The sequence below is a fragment of the Mustelus asterias genome, chromosome 9 (genome assembly GCF_964213995.1).
Source record: "Mustelus asterias chromosome 9, sMusAst1.hap1.1, whole genome shotgun sequence".
NCBI classification, from domain to species: domain Eukaryota; kingdom Metazoa; phylum Chordata; class Chondrichthyes; order Carcharhiniformes; family Triakidae; genus Mustelus; species Mustelus asterias.
In genome coordinates, this window is record NC_135809.1 from 6641099 (window position 1) to 6667391 (window position 26293).

The following is a 26293-nucleotide window of genomic DNA, read 5'->3' on the forward strand; positions in this document are numbered from 1 at the left end:
GTCCATCAATACCTTTAATTGAAATGAGGTTATAGTCAGATACACTCAGTCTCCAAGATGCTGATTGAACTGACTCCTTTGGCATTCTCTTGTATAACATCAGATAAAATCTTTTGTTTAACATCTCAAAATATTTCACATACAATAAATTACTCTGAAGGGCCTGTCATGTTTTTATGGAAGCTTTAGCAGCATAGCAAGATCCCAGTAACATTTCAGAGACCAATGTCCGGTTTATGACCTATTTGTTGAGAGAGGAATGGTGACCATTAGAACCTTCACTGGTGCTCTTCGCCTAATCACCCTCTCTCTCTCTCTCTTGCCATCCTTTCCACCTTCTCTCTTTCCCCTAATCACTCGCTCTCTCTCTGTCCTAATCACTCGCTCTCTCTCTGTCCTAATCACCCTCTCTCTTTCTCCATCCTAATCACCCACACTCTCTTTCCATCCTTCCCACCTTCTCTCTTTCCCTTAATCACCCGCTCTCTCTCTGTCCTAATCACCCTCTCTCTCTCTGTCCTAATCACCCTCTCTCTCTCTGTCCTAATCACCCTCTCTCTCTCTCCATCCTAATCACCCGCTCTCTCTCCATCCTTCCCACCTTCTCTCTTTCCCCTAATCACCCTCTCTCTCTCTCTCGACCCTAATCACCCTCCCTCTCTCCATTCTTCCCACATTCTCTCTTTTCCCTAGTCACCCCTTCTCTCTCCATCCTAATCACTCTCTTTTTCCTAATCCCCCTCTCCCTCTCCTTCACCCCCGTCCATTTCTCTTGAAAGCACTCTTTCCCTCCCTCGATGCTCCTTTGCTGAATATGAGGCCATAAAACAAAGGAGGAGAAGTAGGCCATTCAGCCCATCGAGTCTGCACTACCATTCAATGAGATCATGACTGATCTGATGTGACATCGCTCTCTCTGCCTAATCTGCCCTTTCAGTCTCTTCCTCCTATTCACCTCAATCTCTCTCCCTCCTAATATCCATAAATACTTCTAATCTCCCACTTAGCCTATCTCTCCCTCCAACTCATCTACTCTCTCGCTCTCCATTCTTATCCCTCCCTCTACTCATCATTCTCTCTGTCCCTCTCTCCTTCCTAATTCTTTTCCCTCTCCCCTAATTACTCCTTAATCATCACCCCTCTCCCTCTGCCATCTAATCACCCTCGCTCTCTCTCTCTCTCTCTCCTAATCCCTCTCTCCCCTGATCGGTGTTACTACCAGGGATTCAGTCAGCCCAGTTTTGCTCCCAGGGTCTGGGTGAGCTTCTTCAGAAGTCTGACTGGAGACCACAGGCCAGGGGCAGGAAGCCTGGGGGCGGGGACACAATTCCAGGTGTGACCTGAACCTCTGGAGTGCAGCGCACTTAGTTCAGGCTCGCTGACGGACTCGAGCCAATTTCCACCCCACAGTTCCCAGCTCCCCCTCCTGTGGGCTCCACCTATCCCCCCTGGAAACTCCACCATTTCAGGAAACTCTCGGATGACCGTTGGAAAGGTAGTCAGGGAGGAAGTGGCTACAGGAAAGGGGCGAACGTCTTGGATTCCACCAAGCTGTTGGAGATGTTCCGCAGTTCCTCCAGTGAGTGCACCAGTTGGTAGCCCAGTTGGAACAGAGTGCCATTGCAGAGGTGTTGTACAGTCTGGACTATCTGGAAGGAAAGGTTAAGTCTCCAGCTTTCTGCAGTAGCTGTCGAGTTTCTTGTGGTTGTGTATTTATAATTCCTCATTGCACCATTTGTTCCCCTGGTGTTCTGAAGGATCCATTTCTTAACCTGACTGTCCATATCCAGGCCGATGAAATGGTAAATCTCAGCGGTTTTTTTGATGGGCTCTCTGGCTAGTTCCTCATACCTCACCAACATATACTTCCCTCTCAGCCAGGCCGGCTTGCTGAAGCCCGTTCCCACCGAGTTGAGGAGGTCGTTGCAGGTGGTCGCTATTTGGGACAGATCCACGCTGCGTGGCTTCCTGCCGGTGGCGTTCCAGATTTTCCAGGCCCGGAAATTATCCGTGAAAGTTCCCATCCTGGAGGCGAGGATCCCCCGGGGATCTCGGACCAGGTGGACGATCTTCAGATTGAGCCTGGGGTCCTCGCTCAGCAGACGGAGGTCTTTGACCTCAGGAATCCTGACCGTTTTTATCGCCACGTGTGAGCGCGCCTGGCAAGCCTGAGAGGCCAAGGTGAGGTTCAGCGCCTTGCACTGCTTGGCGCAGAGGTGTTCAAGAGGCTCCTTCGAATTCTGACTCAAACGGCAAAGCGGGGGCTCGCACAGAGCGTTGCTGGCGCCCCGGCGGAAGAACACCGTGGTCTCGTGGTCCCTGGGCGCCGGTTTCATGTAGTTTTCCAGGAAGTTCAGGTTGCAGTCGTAGAGATTGCTGAGCAGGTCCCTGTGAGCCCCCAGGAGGGCGCGTCTGTCCACCACGTTCCTCAATCTGACGCTGGAGTTTGCAAACACCTGCTGCACGTGATAGAGGGGCTCAAACAGGTAAAAGATGTTGGGGTGTTGATTGAATAACTGACCCAGGAAGGATGATCCACTCCTGGTGGTGGCAAAGACTAGGATGTGCTTCCTGTCGGGTGTCCGGTCATTGTTTCTGGCTTCCCTGCGCAGGTGAGACATCTCAGAGCAGCGACTCAAACCTGCAACAAAACAGAGGAGAGGCCATCGGTTTGGTGTTGTGGCTGGCTGTGGAATATAGAAACATAGAAACATAGAAAACTACAGCACAAAACAGGTCCTTCGGCCCCACAAGTTGTGCCGAACATATCCCTACCTTCTGGGCCTACCTATAACCCTCCATCCTATTAAGTCCCATGTACTCATCCAGGAGTCTCTTAAAAGACCCTATTGAGTTTGCCTCCACCACCACTGACGGCAGCCGATTCCACTCGCCCACCACCCTCTGTGTGAAAAACTTCCCCCTGACATTTCCTCTGTACCTACCCCCCAGCACCTTAAACCATCTGACTCAATAACTAGCTACACATTCCCTGCAGCTCTGTTTAAAGATCAGACTGTCTTCACACAGAGGGTTGTGAATTCTCTAACCCAGAGGGCTGTGGCAGCTAAGTCAGTTTAAGGTAGAGAGTGTTAGATTTCGGATTAACAGCATGGCAGAGGGCTATGGGAATACTACGGGTAAAGGTATTGAAATGTCCCATCAGACATGACTTTACTGAATGGCGGAACAGCCTCGATGGGCTGATTGGCCTATTCCTCTTCCTATGATCCTATACAAAGAACAAAGAAAATTACAGCTTAGGAACAGGCCCTTCGGCCCTCCAAGCCTGTACCGACCACGCTGCCCGTCTGAATTAAAAACACCTACCCTTCTGGGGACCGTATCGCTGTATTCCCATCCTATTCATGTATTTGTCAAGACGCCCCTTAAAACTCACTATCGTATCCGCTTCCACTACCTCCCCAGGCAGCGAGTTCCAGGCACCCACCACTCTCTGTGTAAAAAAATCTGCCTCATACATCTCCTTTAAACCTTGCCCCTCGCACCTTAAACCTGTGCCCCCTAGTAATTGACTCTTCCACCCTGGGAAAAAGCTTCTGACTATCCACTCTGTCCATGCCTCTCATAATCTTGTAGACTTCTATCAGGTCTACCCTCAACCTCCAGTGAGAACAAACCAAGTTTCTCCAACTTCTCCTCATAGCTAATGCCCTCCATACCAGGCAACATCCTGGTGAATCTTTTCTGTACCCTCCCCAAAGCCTCCACACCCTAACTATAACTCTACCTGTTAATCATTTACTTCAGGTGTCCAAAGATGCACATGTTAGGTGGATTGGCCATGCTAAATTGCCCCTTAGTGTCCCCGGGGGATTAGTGGAGTAAATACGTAGGGCTACGGCAACAGGGCCTGGGTAAGATGATCTGCTGGAGAATCGGTGCAGGCTCGTTGGGCCGAATGGCCTCCTCCTGCACTGTAGGGATTCCATGGTGATCGAGTACCACGTGTTCCGGGTGTAATGATATCGACTCATTTCCTCTTGGGGTTTGTTCCTAACCTCCCAACTGGACCTGTCTCCTTTCAGAAGCCCAATACACAGGAAACTTCCCATATCAGGTGGTAGCATCCTCACCCTCACCGATCAGAAGTTCATGTCCAACCCCACTCCAGCTCTGAGAGCCTGCAAGGTTCAGGGGAGGGGAAATTCAGAGAGAAATGCTGAGGGTGCAGATCGTTGTAGCGATTTGAGTAACGGTTAGCAGAGAGTGACGGGGAGGGTCAGGAAGATCGATGGTCAGATTGCATCAGTGAAGAGAAATGGTAAAAAAATTGTTCAAATGGAAGATGCTTTATCAGATTGCTTGAAGCATTCATAAGCAGGTAGACAAATTAATGACACAATAGATACTGCACAACAGACCAAGGCCATTTGGCCCTTCACAGTGCTACTCGCCCACCTTTTCCCGCGACCCTTCAAATCTTTCCTTTTTCGATAATGATCCAACTCCCTCGCTGTGTGAATCTGTCTCCACCACACTCTCAGACAGCGCATTCCAGATCCTAACCACTCGCTGTGTGAATCTGTCTCCACCACACTCTCAGACAGTACATTCCAGATCCTAACCACTCGCTGTGTGAATCTGTCTCCACCGCACTCTCAGACAGTACATTCCAGATCCTAACCACTCGCTGTGTGAATCTGTCTCCACCGCACTCTCAGACAGTGCATTCCAGATCCTAACCACTCGCTGTGTGAATCTGTCTCCACCACACTCTCAGACAGTACATTCCAGATCCTAACCACTCGCTGTGTGAATCTGTCTCCACCGCACTCTCAGACAGTACATTCCAGATCCTAACCACTCGCTGTGTGAATCTGTCTCCACCGCACTCTCAGACAGTACATTCCAGATCCTAACCACTCGCAGTGTGAATCTGTCTCCACCACATTCTCAGACAGTGCATTCCAGACCCTAACCACTCGCTGTGTGAATCTGTCTCCACCACACTCTCAGACAGTGTATTCCAGATCCTAACCACTCACTGTGTGAATCTGTCTCCACCACACTCTCAGACAGTACATTCCAGATCCTAACCTCTCGCTGTGTGTAAAAGGTTTTCCTCGTGTCTCCAATGCTTCTTTTACCAATGACCTTAAATTTGTGCTCTCTAGTTCTTCATCCTTCCGCTAACAGTTCAACAGTTTCTCCCCATCTCCTCTGTCCAGACCCTTCATGATTCTGAACATTTCTTTCAGACCCCCTCTCAACCTTCACTTCACAAGGGAGAACAGTCCCAGCCTCTCCAATCTGTCTTCGTAACTAAAGTTCCTCCTCATCCCTGGAACCGTTCTTCTGAAGCTAATTTTGCTCTCATAGCCATTACAGAGATGTGGATGCACGGTGACTAAAGTGGGAATTAAATATTCCAAGATACTTGATGTTTCAGAAAGACTGACAACATGGAAAAGGGGATGGGGAGTGGGGGCGGAGAGGGAGATAGCTCTGATAATAAAGGATGATATAAGAACAGTAGTGACAAGGATCTAGGTTTGGAAACAGCAGAAAGCAGATTCAGAATTGTTGGAGAAAAGAAAAATACGAGGGACGGAATGTTCTGGTAGCCCCCATAACGGTTCATGTGAACAGACAAATTAGGAGCAGGAGTAGGCCACTCAACCCCTTGAGCCTGCTCCACTATTCAATAAGATAATGACTGTGGGGCGGCACGGTGGCGCAGTGGTTAGCACTGCTGTCTCACAGCGCCAGGGGACTTGGGTTCGATTCCAGCCTTGGGTCACTATCTATGTGGAGTTTGCACATTCTCCCCGTGTCTGCGCGGGTTTCCTCCGGCTGCTCCGGTTTCCTCCCACACTCCAAAGATGTGCGGGTTAGGTTGATTGCTAAAATTGACCCTAGTGTTAGGAGGATAAGCAGGGTGAATATGTTACAGGAATAGGGCCTGCCTGGGATTGTGGTCGGTGCAGACTCGATGGGCCAAATGGCCTCCTTCTGTACTGTAGGGATTCTAAGATTGTAACCTTTACCCCACATTCCCACCTGCCCCCAAAAACCTTCAATAGTAACTAATAACAGTAGCTATATTGTTGTATCGAGTATCAAGCAAGAAATAAGAGGATGTTGTAACAATGGCCAAGTCATAATCATGGGGAACTTTAATCTTCATGTGGATTTACCACCTTTGCTTTGGCTAATGTTATGGAATGTATTTGGGACAATTTCCTGTAACAACACATTGTGAAGTTGATCAGAGCAAAGAGCATATTTCAGATTTCATCCTGCATAATGGGACAGAGTTAATGAGTCATCTCATATTAATGAATCATAGAATCATAGATGTTTACAGCATGGAAACAGGCCCTTCGGCCCAACTTGTCCATGCCACCTGTTTTTTAAACCCCTAAACTAATCCCAATTGCCCGCATTTGGCTCATATCCCTCTATACCCATCGTACCCATGTAACTATCTAAATGCTTTTTAAAAGATAAAATTGTACCCGCCTCTACTACTACCTCTGGCAGCTTGTTCCAGACACTCACCACCCTCTGTGTGAAAAAATTGGACCCTTTTGTATCTCTCCCCTCTCACCTTAAACCTATGCCCTCCAGTTTTAGACTCTCCTACTTTTGGGAAAAGATATTGGCTATCTAGCTGATCTATGCCGCACATTCCGTTGATTTCCGTCTGCGTAGATTTTTTTTCCTACCGGAGTGGTTGAAGTGATTCGCACGTAAAGCAAGGGCGAGTGAAGTGAGGTGGGTGCTGATTGCTCACAACATTGACTGTGAGAGCCGTGTGCTCCCTCTGTGTCCAAAGTGTCAATATTTCTTTTGTTTTTACCATTTGAAATTGATGAGAGTTCCATTAATATATAAATGATGAAGCATTTTCTATAACGTGTTATGAAATATTCGGCGTGTGTTAAATGTATTTAATTTTATTCATGGGGTCCCGGTTAGTGGACAAGCCCGATCTCAATCTTATTACATGGATGGAAATCAGTGGAATGTGGTGACCCTATGCATGGGCAACGGTCAGCAAAATGTTTGGTGGGTCCATATACAAAACCCGGGTGGGTGGTATGTGGCCCCCAGGCCGCAGGTTACCCACCACTGTCCTAAGTTCCTATGTCGGGGCACCCTGTAGTTGCGAAATTCCCAATGGACAGGCAAACCAGTCCAGGGAGGTTTTTAAAGAGGTGAAACATCCCCGCTGACTCCTGGGAGTCCCTGGCCTGTGATCGACCAAAATGGAGAAGGTTCGTTTGGGAATACAGCAGACACCTCAAGAAACTTCACGGGAACATGCTGAGGTGAAGTTGAGAGGTGGGAGGAATCACAGAAACATCCAAACAACCGATCGACCCAACAATTCAAGCACCATTTTTCCCGCGTGTGGCAGAGTCCGGGGGGGGGGAGGCGGGGGGGGGAATTCTCCGCCGTCTCAGGACCTGTCACACTGAGATGGGAGCAAATCAGCCTGGATCCCAAGGAGCTGCCCAAGAAGCAGATATAACCGCAAGCTGTTTTCCTTCATTCTCCAGGTCTGTTGTTTCCTCAGAGAATGAGAGAATTCCGTGAAGGAAATCCCTCCTCTCCTAAACCCTACCTCTGGGTTTCATTATCCCCAACCCTCTCCCTAATATTTTACTCATTCGCAGTCACACCATCCGGGTTTTAAAATGTATTATTCTGCGCAGTGTGTGGAGAATATTTCTTTGATTGTCAGTGGGCAGCAGGATGACCGTGGCTGCGACTCGCTGATTCCAGTGGGAATTCTGGGAAGAGCAGGCAAACATGGAGGTCTAAACCGAGACCTCCCCTCCTCCAGCTCACTAATCACCCAATGTCACATTGACTCCACTGGGCAAGTTGGAAGGAGGAAGGTTCAGCAACAAACAAAACTGTTCCCTGGGTTCAATCCCATTCAAAATGACAAAGGGGTCATTGGGCTGTCCCGCTGACACAGAGGGGCACCGAGGGCGGGTCACTCTGAAACTGTATCCCAAACACCGGTGGGTAGAACAACACCTTCCCCAGGGCTGGACTCTGAAATAAAGATCTGCTTTTTGAAACAAAGGTCTGAATAGTGTGAGTGTGAGAAACCTGAAACAGAGAACGGAAAATCTTAGAAACACTCAGCAAGTCAGAAAAGGGGGGGGGGTGGTGGTAGTGAGAGCGGGGATGGAGGGGGAGAGGGGGAGAGGAGAGGGAAGGGGGAGAGGAGAAGGGAGGGGGAGAGGAGAGGAGGGGGAGGGGGAGAGGGCAAGAGGAGAGGGGAGGGGGAAGGAAGAGAGAGGGGGCAAGCGAGGGGGGGGAGCGAGGGGGGAGCGGGGGAGTGAGGGGGGAGCGGGGGGAGTGGGGGAAGCGAGGGGAGAGAGGGGGGAGCGAGGGGGGAGCGAGGGGGGAGCTGGGGGGGAGCAGGGGGAAGCGGGGGGAGCAGGGGGGAGCAAGAGGGGAGCGAGGGGCGAGAGAGGGGGGAGGAGAGAGGGAGAGAGAGAAAGAGAGAGTGAGGATTGGCAAGAGAAAGATAGAGGAGAGAGAAGAGAGATAGAGAACAGTGAAGAGAGAGTGAGGGAGCGAGAGAGAGATAGATAGAGAGAGAGGGAGATAGAGAGAGAGGGAGATAGAGAAGAGAGGGAGGGAGGTGTAGGGATAATGTTTTTGCCCAATGACTTATCATCAGAACCCGTGATGCTGTCTGATCTTTGGAGTTGTTCCAGCAGTTTCTATTTGGGTTGAAGCTTCACTTCTGGATGAACTCGCTGAGAATCGGGACACTCTGTTGCTCCAATAGCTGATAGCCTTCATGGAATTTTCCACTATCCAATCACATGTGTTGGAGAGTCTGAGGTGGTTTTGAGCCCTTGTTAAAATCCGCAACGCGGCAAGATTAAGGGATGTGCTCATTCAATCTCTGCTCAATAAAACTGTCTCCTCGGCCATTGAGAATAAAACACATACAAACTCATCATGGTTGAATGAATTACAAAAAAAACTAATGGTACCCAAGATAATCAACAAGATCATTAAATTGTTTATGTACTTTTGTATTGTTGTGACCAGTAGACTTAACGAGATGGTTATGTTTTAAACCGTCTCTTTTAATTTAAGGTAAGATTGCCCTATAATGAGGGAATGGCGTGGAATTGTACTGAACCTGCCCAACAACAGGGGATTGGGTCAGACCCTATTGAAAATCAGGTGCAAACTTTAACACCTGGGTTTAATCTTACATTCTGTGCAAGAATTCTGTACAATTATAACCCATGTAGAGATTGATATATTTTAAAAAGTGAGATAAATTTCCTAGTGGCCCATAATTCTCATTTTAAGACTTTTACTGTAACAATCTGACTAAAATTACTATTGACCACACATTACTTGGTTGGTGTGGCACGGTGGCACAGTGGTTAGCTTTAAACACCTGGACCTAATGGAGAACACAGTAAGAAGTTTAACAACACCAGGTTAAAGTCCAACAGGTTTATTTGGTAGCAAATGCCACTAGCTTTCGGAGCGCTGCCCCTTCGTCAGATGGAGTGGGAGATCTGCTCACAGGGCAGACAGAGACACAAATTCAACTTACAGAATAATGATTGGAATGCGAGTCTTTACAGATAATCAAGTCTTAAAGGTATAAACAATGTGAGTGAAGAGAGCATTAAGACAGGTTAAAGAGATGTGTATTGTCTCCTGACAGGACAGCCAGTGAGATTCTGCAAGTCCAGGCAAGCTGTGGGGGTTACAGATAGTGTGACATGAACCCAAGATCCCGGTTGAGGCCGTCCTCATGTGTGCGGAACTTGGCTATCAGTCTCCGCTCAGCGACCCTGCGCTCTCCTAAAGGAGAAGCCAGCCGTTTGTACTCCTTGCAATCTCAGGCTCTACTCACAGACTCTCGAAGGCAATCAGACTGAGCTTTGGGGAAAAGGACCAACAACAGGTGCTGCTATGCCAGGCAGAAGAAAAGGACTAACCGCTACTTGGAGGCTGGTGAAGATGACACCAATGCTTGTGGGAAAAAGGACTATGAAGAGTTAAAGACCATGGAATCACCAGGGAACAGGAAGTCCATTTAATTATGTTCAAAGGGCTCAGTAAAAGGGAATTGGTCTAAACGGGCACTGGAAGATTCACCCTCAGGAAGCAGAGAGAAGGGATCCTGTTAGCGTCAGGAGAAGCTTTGGACTTTAACGCAGGACTTCATGTCCAAAGACAGTGCATGAGATTTCCTATTGTGTTAAGATAAGGGGTGGAGGGATGGATATCTTTTCTGTAGGTTAGTGTATTGCCCATAGGATCCCTACAGTGCAGAAGAAGGCCATTCAGCCCATCAAGCCGGCACCAACAACAGTCCCATCCAGGTCCTATCCCTGTAACCCAATGTATTTACCCTACTAATCGCCCTGACACAAAGGGGCAATTTTAGCATGGTCCATCAATCTAAATCACACATCTTTGGAGTGTGGGAGGGAACCGGAGCACCTGGAGGAAACCCACGCAGACATGGGGAGAACTTGCATACTCCATACAGACTGTGACCCGAGGCCAGAATTGAACCCGGGTCCCTGGCATTGTGAGGCAGCAGTGCTAACCACTGTGTCACCGTACTGCCCCAACTAAGTAATGTTTGGTCAATAGTAATTTTAGTCAGTTTGTTACAGTAAAAGTCTTAAAATGAGAAAGCTTGCCATGCAATTATGGGCCACTAGGAAATTTTTGAAAATTTGTCAATTTCTACATGGGTTATAATAGTACAGAATTCTTGCAGAGAATGTGAGATTAAACTTAGTGTGAGCAAGATCTATCTCCAGCAATCTCAGTTTCCCGGCAACCCATTGGCACCAGATTCAGTTATTAGCTATCTCTAGATTATTACTGATTTCATGGCCCACAATCTGAACATTGTCCATCCAAACACCCAATTGGCAAATCACCCTCTGGAGGCTTTGGGTCAATGAGTCAATGTAAAAAGTGGCACCTTGTGTATTTATCACCACCAAGCCACAGCTAAGTTCTGGTGGGTAAATTTCCTCTCAGTTTAACCCAAACTCTGACTTGTAGGTATTGGAATAAACCACAAAAAAATCCACCCAGCAATACCCAGTAATAATCACAGCAAGATCCTTTCTGACCTTAGACACGGCCTATAGGAGTCTCTGATCACAAGACAACAACCACTGGAACCAAAAGTGAGACAAATTTCAACCAATCGTTAGAACAAAAATGTAATCATCGCAGAGAAAGTGCATGGAACAGGACTGAGGGAGAACTCTCTCAGAGAGAGAGGGTACAGAACGATGGAGAGTGGGACTGAGGGAGAACTCTCTCAGAGAGAGAGGGTACAGGACGATGGAGAGTGGGACTGAGGGAGAACTCTCTCAGAGAGAGGGTACAGGATGATGGAGAGTGGGACTGAGGGAGAACTCTCTCAGAGAGAGAGGGTACAGGACGATGGAGAGTGGGACTGAGGGAGAACTCTCTCAGAGAGAGGGTACGGGACGATGGAGAGTGGGACTGAGGGAGAACTCTCTCAGAGAGAGGGTACGGGATGATGAAGAGTGGGACTGAGGAAGAGGTCTCTCAGAGAGAGGGTATGGGATAATGGAGGAAGGGCCAAATGGACATGGGAAATAGTGGGAATCTGATCACCTCAAACACTTTACAGCAATTGAAGAAAATAATTTCAGCAGGTTTTTCTATTTCATACTGGTTTCTCAGACCACTAGAGATTTGCAGGCATGTTCTTTTTTGCATGTTGACCAATTACAAGAAGAGTTAATGATGAGTTTAAAGCCAGCTGGTGAAATTTCAGCCTGGGATCGGATGCCTGGTCCTCAGTGCATTGTCCAACGTCCCACTGCTTTCCCAAGGACAATTCCCTGAAACATCTTTGGCAATCTCCTCCAATGGCTCCAAGAGTAAACAGACAACCTAACACTGCACGGTGCTATAGAGGTTAGCAAATTCCCGGGATCAGTCACTGCCTCCGTGTTGTTAGTTGCTCTACGATGAGAGTGCTGCAGAGATGATCATAACTTGGAGACAGGAAGGATTAAAATAATTAACTAGAGTTCTCTCCTTGATCACCATCCGGTGATTCTTCCCCCCCCCCCCTCCCTAATCTCAGTTTGTCCAACTCTCTGATGTCTATATCCTATAGCCTCCAGGGGAGGCGATAACCTAGTGGTATTATCGCTAGATTATTAACCCAGAAACTCAGCTCATGTTCTGGGGACCCAGGTTTGAATCCCGCCACGGCAGATGGTGGAATTTGAATTCAATAAAAAAAAATCTGGAATTAAGAATCTACTGATGACCATGAAACCATTGTCGATTGTCGGAAAAACCCATCTGGTTCACTAATGTCCTTTAGGGAAGGAAATCTGCCGTCCTTACCCGGTCTGGCCTACATGTGACTCCAGAGCCACAGCAATGTGGTTGACTCTCAACTGCCCTCCAAGGGCAATGAGAGATGGGCAATAAATGCTGGCCAACCAGTGACGCCCATGTCCCACAAATGAATGAATAAAGAAAATTCGTATCAAATTCAGCTGATCCATCAGTCCCTGTGCTCACTGAGCGACATTGGCTCCTGGGACAACAAAACCTTGATGTTAAAATTCCCATTCCTTCTTTCCAAATTACTCCAGGGCCTCATCCAACACCTTACTCCACTTCCCAACTCTACCCTCTCCGTAACCTTGTCCAGTACCATGGCCACCTTACCCACATACAACCCAATCCTACCCCCACCCCAAACTCTCTCCTGTTGACCCTGGGCCTCTGATGAGCAACTTTCATCCCATAATTGGCGGCTGTACCTTCAGTCACCTATGTCCCACACTCAGGAATTCCCTCCATAAAACTCTCCACCTCCGTGAAGACGTTCCTTAAAGCCACCCTCTTTGACCAAACCTCTGGTTATCTGATCTCTCATATTCCCAGCAAGTTTTCCATGTTAAGTTTATTTATAAGTGTCACAAGTAGGCTTAGATTAACACTGCAATGACGTTATTGTGAAAATCCCCTAGTCGCCGCACTCTGGCGCCTGTTTGGGTCAATGCACCCTAACCAGCACGTCTTTCAGACTCTGGGAGGAAACCGGAGCACCCGGAGGAAACCCACGCAGACACGGGGAGAATGTGCAAATTCCACACAGACAGTGACCCAAGCCGGGAATCGAACCCAGGTCCCTGGCGCTGTGAGGCAGCAGTGCTAACCACTGTGCCATCGTGCCGCCCATGTGCCTCCCACCATGTTAAAGATGCTCTACAAGGGCATGGTGCCTTTGTAGAGGCACACATCAAAACTCACACATCAGATTTCATGATCAGTCAAATGAAGGATCTAAGCTCAGTCTGTCAATATTAATCAATTTACTTCACATTTCCAGCCACTGCAGTTATTTTTTAAATTTAGTCTGCTGAGGTGAATATGTTCCATGACATTCAATATTTACATTAAATTTTCATAGAAAATCAACTGCAAAGAAATCGACAACATAAATAATCCACTCCCCTTCACCCTGACAATTCTCCACATCACACTTACACAGACACTATCCTTCACTCCATCATCATCACAGCTAAGTCTGTACTGTTTGTTCTTGTTTTAACTTTCAAATGCCTTTCTTGAGTTGAGAGCAGTTTGGGTTCAAATTGCAAAGGCCCTCTCTCTCTCTCTGTACCACTTTGATCTAAACCAGCCTCCCAGCCATTGACTCTGCCTACACTTCCCGCTGCCTCGGCAAAGCAGCCAGCATAATTAAGTTCCCCACGCACCCTGGACATTCTCTCTTCCACCTTCTTCCTTCAAGAAAAAGATACAAAAGTCTGAGATCACGTACCAACCGACTCAAGAACAGCTTCTTCCCTGCTGCCGTCAGACTTTTGAATGGATCTACCTTGCATTAAGTTGATCTTTCTGTACACCCTAGCTTATGACTACAAAACTACATTCTGCACGCTCCTTTCCTTCTCTATGAACGGTATGTTCTGTCTGTATAGCGCACAAGAAACAATACTTTGCACTGTATGCATGTGACAACAATAAATCAAATCAAATAAAAGAACTGTCTTGTCCCCAGTAACAACATGTGGTTTAACATTCACACCAGAATCTTCACTCCACACCACCGACCTCCTGTAAATTCACGATTTTCGTCAAGTTTGCTTCCTCAGTTTGATAGAATGAATTCTCAAAGTATTAGTGAGAGGCAACATGGTTTTGTGAAGGGGAGGTCGTGTCTCACGAACTTGATCGAGTTTTTCGAGGAAGTGACGAAGATGATTGATGAGGGTAGGGCAGTGGATGTTGTCTACATGGACTTCAGTAAGACCTTTGACAAGGTCCCTCATGGCAGACTGGTGCAGAAGGTGAAGTTGCATGGGATCAGAGGTGAGCTGGCAAAGTGGATACAAAACTGGCTCGGTCAAAGAAGACAGAGGGTAGCAGTGGAAGGGTGCGTTTCTGAATGGAGGGCTGTGACAAGTGGTGTTCCTCAGGGATCAGTGCTGGGACCTTTGCTGTTTGTAATATATATAAATGATTTGGAGGAAAATGTAAATAGTTTGATTAGCAAGTTTGCGGACGACACAAAGGTTAGTGGATTTGCAGATAGCGATGAGGACCATCAGAGGATACAGCAGGATATAGATCAGTTGGAGACTTGGGCGGAGAGGTGGCAGATGGAGGTTAATCCACACAAATGTGAGGTAATGCATTTTGGAAGGTCTAATACAGATAGGAAGTATACAGTAAATGGCAGAACCCTTAAGAGTATTGATAGGCAAAGGGATCTGGGTGTACAGGTACACAGGTCACTGAAAGTGGCAATGCAGGTGGAGAAGGTAGTCAAGGCGGCATATGGCATGCTTGCCTTCATCGCCTGGGGTATTGAGTTTAAAAATTGGCAAGTCATGTGGCAGCTTTATAGAATCTTAGTTAGGCCGCACTTGGAATATAGTGTTCAATTCTGGTCTCCACACTACCAGAAGGATGTGGAGGCTTTGGAGAGGGTACAGAAAAGATTTACCAGGATGTTGCCTGGTATGGAGGGCATTAGCTATAAGGAGAGGTTGGAAAAACTTGGTTTGTTCTCACTGGAGCGACGGAGGTTGAGGGGCGACCTGAAAGAAGTCTACAAGATTATGAGAGGCATGGACAGAGTGGATAGTCAGAAGCTTTTTCCCAGGGTGAAAGAGTCAATTACTAGGGGGCACAGGTTTAAGGTGCGAGGGGCAAGGTTTAAAGGAGATGTACGAGGCAGATTTTTTACACAGAGAGTGCTGGGTGCCTGGAACTCGCTGCCGGGGGAGGTAGTGGAAGCAGATACGATAGTGACTTTTAAGGGGCTTCTTGACAAGTACATGAATAGGATGGGAATAGAGGGATATGGTCCCCAGAAGGGTAGAGGGTTTTAGTTCAGTCGGGCAGCATGGTCGGTGCAGGCTTGGAGGGCTGAAGGGCCTGTTCCTGTGCTGTAATTTTCTTTGTTCTTTATTTTGATACGTTGCAGCAATCTCCTGCGCTAATTAAAATGTACAAGAATCTGATTTGATCCAAAAATCAGGAAGGCATAAAAATATTGAAACTGGGGCTGCGGGATATAGGAAGCGGAGGAGGCCATTCGGCCCCTCATATCTGTTCTGCCATTCAATGAGAGCCTGACAGATGTGTCTCTTAATTTCGTCCACTCATCTCGGCTGCATATCCTTGACAGCGTGACTCTCAAATATCGAGTGTTTTAACTGAGTTAGCGCTTGTACCACTGCCTGTGGGACAGAGATTCAAACCTCAACCATTCTTCATGTAAAGGAATGTTTTAGAACCTCACTCCTAAATGGCCTGGTTCTATTTTAAGGTTATGTCCTCGAGTCCTGGACTCCCACTGGATAATAGAACACAGAACATTACAGCGCAGTACAGGCCCTTCAGCCCTCGATGTTGCGCCGACCTGTGAAACCAATCTAAAACCCATCTAACCTACACTATTCCTATATCATCCATATGTTTATCCAATAACCATTTAAATGCCCTTAATGTTGATGAGTCCACTACTGTTGCAGGCAGGGCATTCCACGCCCTATCTACTCTCTGAGTAAAGAACCTACTTCTGACATCTGTCCTATATCTATCACCCCTCAATTTAAAGCTGTGTCCCCTCGTGCTAGCCATCACCATCCGAGGAAAAAGGCTCTCACTGTCCACCCTATCTAATCCTCTGATCATCTTGTATGCCTCTATTAAGTCACCTCTTAACCTTCTTCTCGCTAACGAAAACAGCCTCAAGTCACTCAGCCTTTCCTCATAAGACCTTCCCACCATACCAGGCAACATCCTGGTAAATCTCCTCTGCACCCTTTCCAATGCATCCACGTCCTTCCTATAATGCGGCGACCAGAACTGTACGCAATACTCCAAGTGCGGCCGCACCAGAGTTTTGTACAGCTGCAACATGACATCATGGCTCCGAAACTCAATCCCTCTACCAATAAAAGCTAACACACTGTACGCCTTCTTAACAACCCTATCGACCTGGGTGCCAACTTTCAGGGATCTATGCACATGGACACCGAGATCTCTCTGCTCATCCACGTTACCAAGTATCTTACCATTAGCCTAGGAATTAATGTCTATCTCTCTTCCACACTTACAAGAATGATGACTTCAAAAGTATATCATTGGCTGTAAAATCCCCCACTGTCAACATCCTGGGGGTTACCATTGGCCAGAAACTCAACTCGACTCACCACATAAACACAGTGGCTACAAGAGCAGGTGAGAGGTTAGGAATCCTGCGGCGAGCAACTCACCTCCTGACTCCCCAAAGCCTGTCCACCATCTACAAGGTACAAGTCAGGAGTGTGATGGAATACTCCCCACTTGCCTGGTTGGGTGCAGCTCCAACAACACTCAAGAAACTTGACACCATCCAGGACAAACCAGCCCCGCTTGATTGGCACCACATCCACAAACATTCACTCCCTCCACCACTAATGCTCAGTGGCAGCGGCATGGTGGCACAGTGGTTAGCACTGCTGCCTCACAGCACCAGGGACCCAGGTTCGATTCCTGGCTGGGTCACTGTCTGTGTGGAGTTTGTACATTCTCCCCGTGTCTGCGTGGGTTTCCTCCGGGTGCTCCAGTTTCCTCCCACAGTCTAAACATATATGGGTTAGGTGGATTGGCCATGCTAAATTGCCCCTTAGTGTCAGGTGGACTAGCTAGAGTAAATGCTGGGGTAAATTATGGGGAAAGGGCCTGGGTGGGATTGTGGTCGGTGCAGACGCCATGGGCCGAATATCCTCATTCTGCAATGTAGGATTCTATGGTTCTATATACCAGCTACAAGATGCACTGCAGAAGTTCATCAAAGATCCTTAGACAGCACTTTCCAAACCCACAACCATTTCCACCTAGTTGGACAAGAGCAGTAGATTCATGGGAAAACCACCACCTGCAACTTATCCTCCAAGCCATTCACCATCCTGACTTGGGAATATATCGCCATTCCTTCGCAGTCGATGGGTCAAAATCCTGGAATTCCCTCCCTCATAGAGTCATAGATGTTTACAGCATGAAACAGGCCCTTTGGCCCAACTTGTCCATGCCACCCTTATTTTTTTTTAAACCCCTAAGCTAATCCCAATTGCCCACATTTGGCCCATATCCCTCTATACCCATCGTACCCATTTAACTATCTAAATGCTTTTTAAAAGATAAAATTGTACTCGCCTCTACTACTACCTCTGGCAGCTTGTTCCAGACACTCACCACCCTCTGTGTGAAAAAATTGCCCCTCTGGACACTTTGTATCTCTCCCCTCTCACCTTAAACCTATGCCCTCTAGTTTTAGACTCTCCTACTTTTGGGAAAAGATATTGACTATCTACCTTGTCTATGCCCCTCATTATTTTATAGACCTCTATGAGGTCACCCCTCAGCCTCCTGTGCTCCAGAGAAAAAAGTCCCAGTCTATTCAGCCTCTCCTTATAACTCAATCCATCAAGTCCCAGTAGCATCCTAGTAAATCTTTTCTGCACTCTTTCTGGTTTAATAATATCCTTTCTATAATAGGGTGACCAGAATTGCACACAGTATTCCAAGTGTGGCCTTACCAATGTCTTGTACAACTTCAACAAGACGTCCCGACTCCTGTATTCAATGTTCTGTCCGATGAAACCAAGCATGCCGAATGCCTTCTTCACCACTCTGTCCACCTGTGACTACTTTCAAGGAGCTATGAACAGGTACCCCTCGATCTCTTTGTTCTGTAACTCTCCCCAACACCCTACCATTAACTGAGTAAGTCCTGCCCTGGTTCAATCTACCAAAATGCATCACCTTGCATTTGTCTAAATTAAACTCCATCTGCCATTCGTCAGCCCACTGGCCCAATTGATCAAGATCCCGCTGCAATTGGAGATAACGTTCTTCACTGTCCACCATGCCACCAATCTTGGTGTCATCTGCAAACTTACTAACCATGCCCCCTATATTCTCATCCAAATCATGAATAGAAATGACAAATAACAGTGGGCCCAGCACTGATCCCTGAGGCACACCGCTGGTCACAGGCCTCCAGTTTGAAAAACAACCCTCTACAACCACCCTCTGGCTTCTGTCAAGAAGCCAATTTTGTATCCATTTAGATACCTCACCCTGGATCCCGTGAGATTTAACTTTATGCAACAACCTACCATGCGGTACCTTGTCAAAGGCCTTGCTAAAGTCCATGTAGACAACATCAACTGCACTGCCCTCATCTACCTCCTTGGTTACCCCTTCAAAAAACTCAATCAAATTTGTGAGACATGGTTTTCCACTCACAAAGCCATGCTGACTGTCCCTAATCACGGTTAATCCACAGCACATGGACTGCAGAGATTCAAGAAGGCAGCTCACCACCACCTTCTCAAGGGCAATAGGGATGGGCAATAAATGCTGACCTAGCCGGCGAGGCCCATGTCCCACAAATTAATAAAGAAAAAAATGCTTTGAGACATCTTGTTGTGACAGAAACTGTAGAATTGCAAGAGCCTTTCCTTTCCTTTTTCTTCTTTCTTTCCCTGATCAACTCCTTTCAAAGTTCTAATGATCTCAACAATATTAATCTGTCCAACAACACTCAAGAAGCTTGACACCATCCAGGACAAAGCAGCCCACATGATTGGCACCACATTCACCAACTTCAACATTCACTCTCTCCACTGCCGACGCTCAGTAGCAGCAGTGTGTACCCATCTACAAGTTGCACTGCAGCAGCTCAACAAGACTCCTTAGACGGCATTTTCCAAACCTAGAAGGACAAGGACAGCAGACACATGGGAAAACCACCACCTGAAGGTTCCCCTCCAAGTCACTCACCATTCTGACTTGGAAATATATCGCCGTTCCTTCAGTGCCGCTGGGTCAAAATCCTGGAACTCCCTCTCTAACAGCACTGAATCCCGACCATGCAGAAGGAAGCCATTCGGCCCATCGAGTCTGCACTGACAATCCAGGCCCTATCCCCCAAACCCCACGTATTTACGCTAGCTAGTCCCCCTGACATTAACGGGCAATTTAACACGGCCAATCAACCTAACTCGCACATCTTTGGACTGTGGGAGGAAACTGGAGCACCCGAAGGAAACCCCCGCAGACACGGGGATTTCACCATCTGCCGTGGTGGGATTCGAACCTGGGTCCCCAGAGCATTATCCAGGGTCTCTGGATTACTTGCCCAGCGACAATACCACTTATGCCACCCGCCTCCCCCTAAATGACCAGAGCTACGGAATTTTATAAAGAAGGAAACGTGATGCATTTTGATACCTATGTTACTGTTGTATTTACAAACCGTCAGGGTGGAAAAACGCACTTGCGATACACCTTCCCCATTCTTCATCCTGAAAATCCTAAATTCCAATTCATGAAGCGGCCCCCTCCTACCCCCACTTTGTACCCCTCCCCAACACCCCCCACCCCCCTCCCTCTCCGTACCCCTCCGCCAGGAAGAGAATTAGTTTATGAAGTGCAGTCACCAACAGCAAAGAACAAACACTGGAACAAAGTTAGACGCTGTGTCAATTAACCCATTGAGGGCTCTTTCTCCCTCTGTCCCTCTCCCTTTCTCTTTCTGTGCTTCTGTCAAACCTTCAGTAATTGCTGCCTGCTCGATGGCTGGTTTTACTTTTTGTAAATAAATTAGTAATGGCTCCAGAGAGGAAAGTATTGACCCAGTCCTGGCGATATTGATTGGCAGAGGAGCTCCGTGGAGATCTGTCTTTGCTCCATTAGTCAAAGGGCCGCTGGGGTGGAACTTCTTAATCCCACAGGTCAACAATGAGGCAGGAGGGTCAGTAAACAGAGCATCGAGATTTAAGATAATTGGCAAAAAAGGTCAGAGGGGGAACGGAGGAGGATTCTTTTTAGACAGTGAGGTGCAGTGATCTGGAACACGCTGCCCGAATGAGTGGTGGAAGCAGATTCAATCGTAACTTTCAAAAGGAGATTGAATAAATACTCACACTGGGAGGAGAAGAAACCTCACGGCTATGAGGAGTGAGCAGGGGAGCGGGACCAAATGGAGAGCTCTTTCGAGGGACTGGCATGGGCATAATGGGCCGAATGGTCGGCTTCTATGTCAAGCTCTCAGTCAGAAGGTTTCAGGTTCAAGTCCCACTCCAGGACTTCCACACACAAATCGCGCTTAACACTTTGGGGCAGGGTTAAGGGAGTGCTGCATTGCCGCAGTGTCATCTTCAGATGAGACATTAAACAGAGGCCCCGCCCACCCTCTCAGGTCGACGTAAAAGATCTCATGTACGCTATTTCTAAGATTTATCCCCAGTAACCCTGGCCAATATCTATCCCTCGATCCATATCACAAAAGCAGATCATCTGGTCATCATCATGTTGCTGTTTGTGGGATCTTGCTGTGCACAAGTTGGCTGCTGTGTTTCCGACATTACAACCGCTGCTACACTTCAAAAGAACTGCTTTGGGTTTCAAGTACTTTTGAGACATCCAGTGATCGCAAAGTCTTTCTTTCTGTAGGATAGTGGGGCAGGTACAGGCGCTGACCAGTACAATTAAAATACTCTTTATTCGACTAAATCAAGCCTCAAGCTGTAATACAAAATAGAATCTCGGCCACACTACCACTGCTATCCAAGGCCAGCATTTGTTGTCCATCCCTAATTGCCCTTGGACTGAGTGTCTCCCTCGGCCACTTCAGAGGGCAGGTAGGAGTCACACACATTGCTGTGGGTCTGGAGTCACATGTAGGCCAGACTGGGTAAGGACAGCAGATTTCCTTCCCTAAAGGACATGGTGACACAGTGGTTAGCACCGCTGCCTCACAGCGCAAGGGTCCCAGATTCAATTCCGGCCACAGGTCACTGTCTGTGTGGAGTCTGCACGTTCTCCCCATGTCTGCATGGGTTTCCTCCGGGTGCTCCAGTTTCCTCCCACAGGTCCAAAGATGTGCAGGTTAGGTTGATTGGCCATGCTAAATTGACCCTTAGTGTCAGGGGGATTAGCAGGGTAAATGCTTGGGGTTACGGGAAAAGGGCCTGGGTGGGATTGTGATCGGTACAGACTCGATGGGCCGAATAGCCTCCTTCTGTAATGTAGGGATTCTATGATTAGTGAACCAGATGGGTTTTTCTTTAATGATAATTAACAATGGCTTCATGGTCATCATTAGACTTTAGACAACAACTTCCAGATTTTTTATTGAAATCAAATTTCCCCATCTGCCATGGTGGGATTCGAACCCCGGTCCCCAGAGCATTACCCTGGGTCTCTGGGTTACTAGTCCAGTGACAATACCACTATGTCACTGCCTCCCTTTATGGTTGAAGAAAAAGCAGGTTATTTTCCAGTTTTCTCAAGTTAACAACTGAAAGCTTATATCCTCAAACACTATAACGCTTTCAATTTAAATCCTGAATTAATGCCTAACCCCTGGGTCTTAGTTTAAACAATACAGTCTCTCGCCAGTGTGAATGCATTTAGTCAGGGTTGGAAAATTATTGACCCATAACTGGAACGAATAAGATAATTACTGGAAAAAGCACTTATCGTTCTGCTGTAGTGGGAGTTGCGAAAAGGTTAATGAAATTGTTACATTAGTTTGTCAATTGCCTTTTCTTAAAATCGCAAATATAAAGCGAGAGTCAGGATGTTGAAATTTAACAGCATAACCATCACTGAATCCCCCTCACTATCAACATCCTGGGGGTTACCATCACTGAATCCCCCTCACTATCAACATCCTGGGGGTTACCATCACTGAATCTCCCACTATCAACATCCTGGGGGTTACCATCACTGAATCCCCCTCACTATCAACATCCTGGGGGTTACCATCACTGAATCCCCCACTATCAACATCCTGGGGGTTACCATCACTGAATCCCCCACTATCAACATCCTGGGGGTTACCGTTGATCAGAAACTGAACTGGACCCAGCCACACTGGCCCATTGATCAATTGGGCCGGTGGACTGACGAATGGCAGGTGGAGTTTAATTTGGATAAATGTGAGGTGATGCATTCTGGTCGATCAAACCAGGACAGGACTTACTCAGTTAATGGTAGGGTGTTGGGGAGAGTTACAGTGCAAAGAGATCTAGGGGTACATGTTCATAGCTCCTTGAAAGTGGAGTCACGGGTGGACAGAGTGATGAAGAAGGCATTCAGCATGCTTGGTTTCATCGGTCAGAACATTGAATACAGGAGTTGAGACATCTTGTTGAAGTTGTACAAGACATTGGTAAGGCCACATTTGGAATACTGTGTGCAATTCTGGTCACCCTATTATAGAAAGGATATTATTAAACAATAGCAAAAGTGCAGAAAAGATTTGCTAGGATGCTACCGGGACTTGATGGATTGAGTTATAAGGAGAGGCTGGATAGACTGGGACTTTTTTCTCTGGAGCGTAGGAGGCTGAGGGGTGACCTTATAGAGGTCTATAAAATAATGAGGGGCACAGATCAGCGAGATAGTCAATATCTTTTCCCAAAAGTAGGGGAGTCTAAAACTAGAGGGCATAGGTTTAAGGTGAGAGGGGAGAGATACAAAAATGTCCAGAGGGGCAATTTTTTCACACAGAGGGTGGTGAGTGTCTGGAACAAGCTGCCAGAGGTAGTAGTAGAGATGGGTACAATTTTGTCTTTTAAAAAGCATTTAGACAGTTACATGGGTAAGATGGGTATAGAGGGATATGGGCCAAATGCAGGCAATTGGGACTAGCTTAGGAGTTTTAAAAAAAAAGGGCGGCATGGACAAGTTGGGCCAAAGGACCTGTTTCCATTCTGTAAACCACTATGACTCATATAAATACTGTGGCTACCAGAGCAGGTGAGAGACTAGGAATCCTGCGGCAAGTAACTCATCTCCTGACTCCCCAAAACCTGTCCACCATCTATTTATTTATTAGTCACAAGTAAGGCTTACATTAACACTGCAATGAAGTTACGGTGGAATTCTCCTCGTCGCCACACTCCGGGTCAATGCACCCTAACCAGCACGTCTTTCAAACCGTGGGAGGAAACCGGAGCACCCGGAGCACCCGGAGGAAATCCACGCAGACACGGGGAGAACATGCAGACTCCACACAGACAGTGACCCAAGCCAGGAATCAAATCCAGGTCCCTGGTGCTGTGAAGCAGCAGTGCCAACCACTCTGCAACCAGGACATAAGTCATGAGTATGATGGAATGCTCTCCACTTGACTGGAAGAATATGCAGCTCTAATAACACTCAAGCAGCTCAACACCATCCAGAACAAAGCAGCCCACTTGATAAGCACCCCATCCACCAACATGCAGTCCCTGCACTACAGGTGCACAGTGACAGCCGTGTGTACCATCGAGAAGATGCACTGCAGGAACCTGCCAAGGCTCCTTCAACAACACCTTCCAAACCCACAACCTCTACAACCTAGAATGACAAGGGCAGCAGATACCTGGGAACACCACTAGCTGGAGATTCCCCTCCAAGTCATTCACCATCCTGAGTTGAAAATACATCGGCCATTCCTTCACTTGTCGCTGAGTCAAAATCCTAGAATGCCCTCCCTAACTGCACATTGGGTGTACCTACACTTCAGGGTCTGTGGCAGTTCAGGAAGGCAGCTCACCACCACCTTCTCAAGGGGCAATTAGGGATGGGCAATAAATACTGGCCAGCCAGCGACGCCTATATTTTATGAGGGAATAAATAAGTATCTTCCTCTGCTTCCTCTCTGGGTAGAGATAATTCAAAACAATTACATTTTGATAATAAAAAATAGAATCAAAAACATAACAATAAATGTAATTACATCAATGTTACCATCAAATTTAAACTCAGTTTTAATTAAATGTCATTGTCCCAGGAGCAAGACAATGGCACTATATCCAAACTCAAACAAAATGACACACAATCATTCCCCATTCCCCATCCCCACCTCCCCACTCTCATTCCTCATCCCCCATTCTATTCCCCCATCTCCCACTGTATTCCCCAATCCAAAACCCCATTCCCATTCCCATCCCCATTCCCCACTGTATTCCTCATTCCCCATCCCCTATTCCCCACTCTATCCCCCCCACTCTATCCCCCCCCACACTATCCGCCCCACACTATCCCCCCACTCTATCCCCCCCACTCTATCCCCCCCACTCTATCCTCCCCACTCTATCCCCCCCACCCTATCCCCCCCACCCTATCCCCCCCCACTCTATCCCCCTCACTCTATCCCCCCCACTCTATCCCCCCCACTCTATCCCCCCCACTCTATCCCCCTCACTCTATCCCCCCCACTCTATTCCCCCCACTCTATTCCCCCCACTCTATCCCCCCACTCTATCCCCCCCACACTATCCTCCCCACTCTATCCCCCCCCCCACACTATCCTCCCCACACTATCCCCCCACTCTATCCCCCCCACTCTATCCCCGCCACTCTATCCCCCCCATCCTATCCCCCCCCCACTCTATCCCCCCCACTCTATCCTCCCCACTCTATCCCCCCCACTCTATCCCCCTCACTCTATCCCCCCCCACTCTATCCCCCCCACTCTATTCCCCCCACTCTATCCCCCCCACTCTATCCCTCCCACTCTATTCCCCCCACTCTATCCCCCCCACTCTATCCCCCTCACTCTATCCCCCCCACTCTATCCCCCCCACTCTATCCCCCCCACTCTATCCCCCCCACTCTATCCCCCCCACTCTATCCCTCCCACTCTATCCCCCCCACTCTATTCCCCCCACTCTATCCCCCCCACTCTATCCCCCTCACTCTATCCCCCCCACTCTATCCCCCCACTCTATCCCCCCCACACTATCCTCCCCACTCTATCCCCCCCCCACACTATCCTCCCCACACTATCCCCCCCACTCTATCCCCCCCACTCTATCCCCCCCACTCTATCCCCCCCACCCTATCCCCCCCCCACTCTATCCCCCCCACTCTATCCTCCCCACTCTATCCCCCCCACTCTATCCCCCTCACTCTATCCTCCCCACTCTATCCCCCCCCCACCCTATCCCCCCCCCACTCTATCCCCCCCACTCTATCCTCCCCACTCTATCCCCCCCACTCTATTCCCCCCACTCTATCCCCCCCACTCTATTCCCCCCACTCTATCCCCCCCACTCTATCCCTCCCACTCTATCCCCCCACTCTATTCCCCCCACTCTATCCCCCCCACTCTATCCCCCTCACTCTATCCCCCCCACTCTATCCCCCCCACTCTATCCCCCCCACTCTATCCCCCCCACTCTATCCCTCCCACTCTATCCCCCCCACTCTATTCCCCCCACTCTATCCCCCCCACTCTATCCCCCCCACTCTATCCCCCCCACTCTATCCCCCCCACTCTATCCCCCCCACTCTATCCCTCCCACTCTATCCCCCCCACTCTATTCCCCCCACTCTATCCCCCCCACTCTATCCCCCTCACTCTATCCCCCCCACTCTATCCCCCCCACTCTATCCCCCCCACTCTATCCCCCCACTCCCACATTCTTACCTCTCCGTTGGGAGTGACAGTGTCTCCCAGTCTCTGTGGCTGGACAATGGGAAGTGAGGCTGGCAGTCAGGGATCGGATGGCTGTGTACTGAATCCCTAGGGAAGCACAGACCAGCAGGAGGATAGTTTTCCAGGAACACTCCATCCTCTCAATATTACATTGCGGCTGCAATCTTCTCACTCCCACCTGGAAAACAGGAAGAGGACATGGGATCAATGACCCTGTCAGCCCAACACTCCCACTCAGACAGACTGCCAGGAACACAGACTCGAGGACTGAGCGATTAT

At 48.2% G+C, this 26293-nt stretch overlaps 2 protein-coding genes across 3 annotated transcripts in view; one reads left to right on the forward strand and one right to left on the reverse strand.

The window, feature by feature from the left end:
* The window catches only part of ric8b (RIC8 guanine nucleotide exchange factor B), a 470590-nt gene that overhangs the window by 215937 nt on the left and 228360 nt on the right, over positions 1-26293 (forward strand). The gene's annotated exons all lie outside the window — the stretch shown is intronic.
* Positions 1174-26222, reverse strand: LOC144499069 (carbohydrate sulfotransferase 1). The gene is made up of 2 exons (XM_078221130.1): positions 26006-26222; positions 1174-2641 (listed from the first exon to the last, which is right to left on the reverse strand). Exons 1-2 carry the CDS (start codon positions 26148-26150, stop codon positions 1515-1517), a joined length of 1272 nt encoding a protein of 423 aa, XP_078077256.1. The 5' UTR covers positions 26151-26222; the 3' UTR covers positions 1174-1514.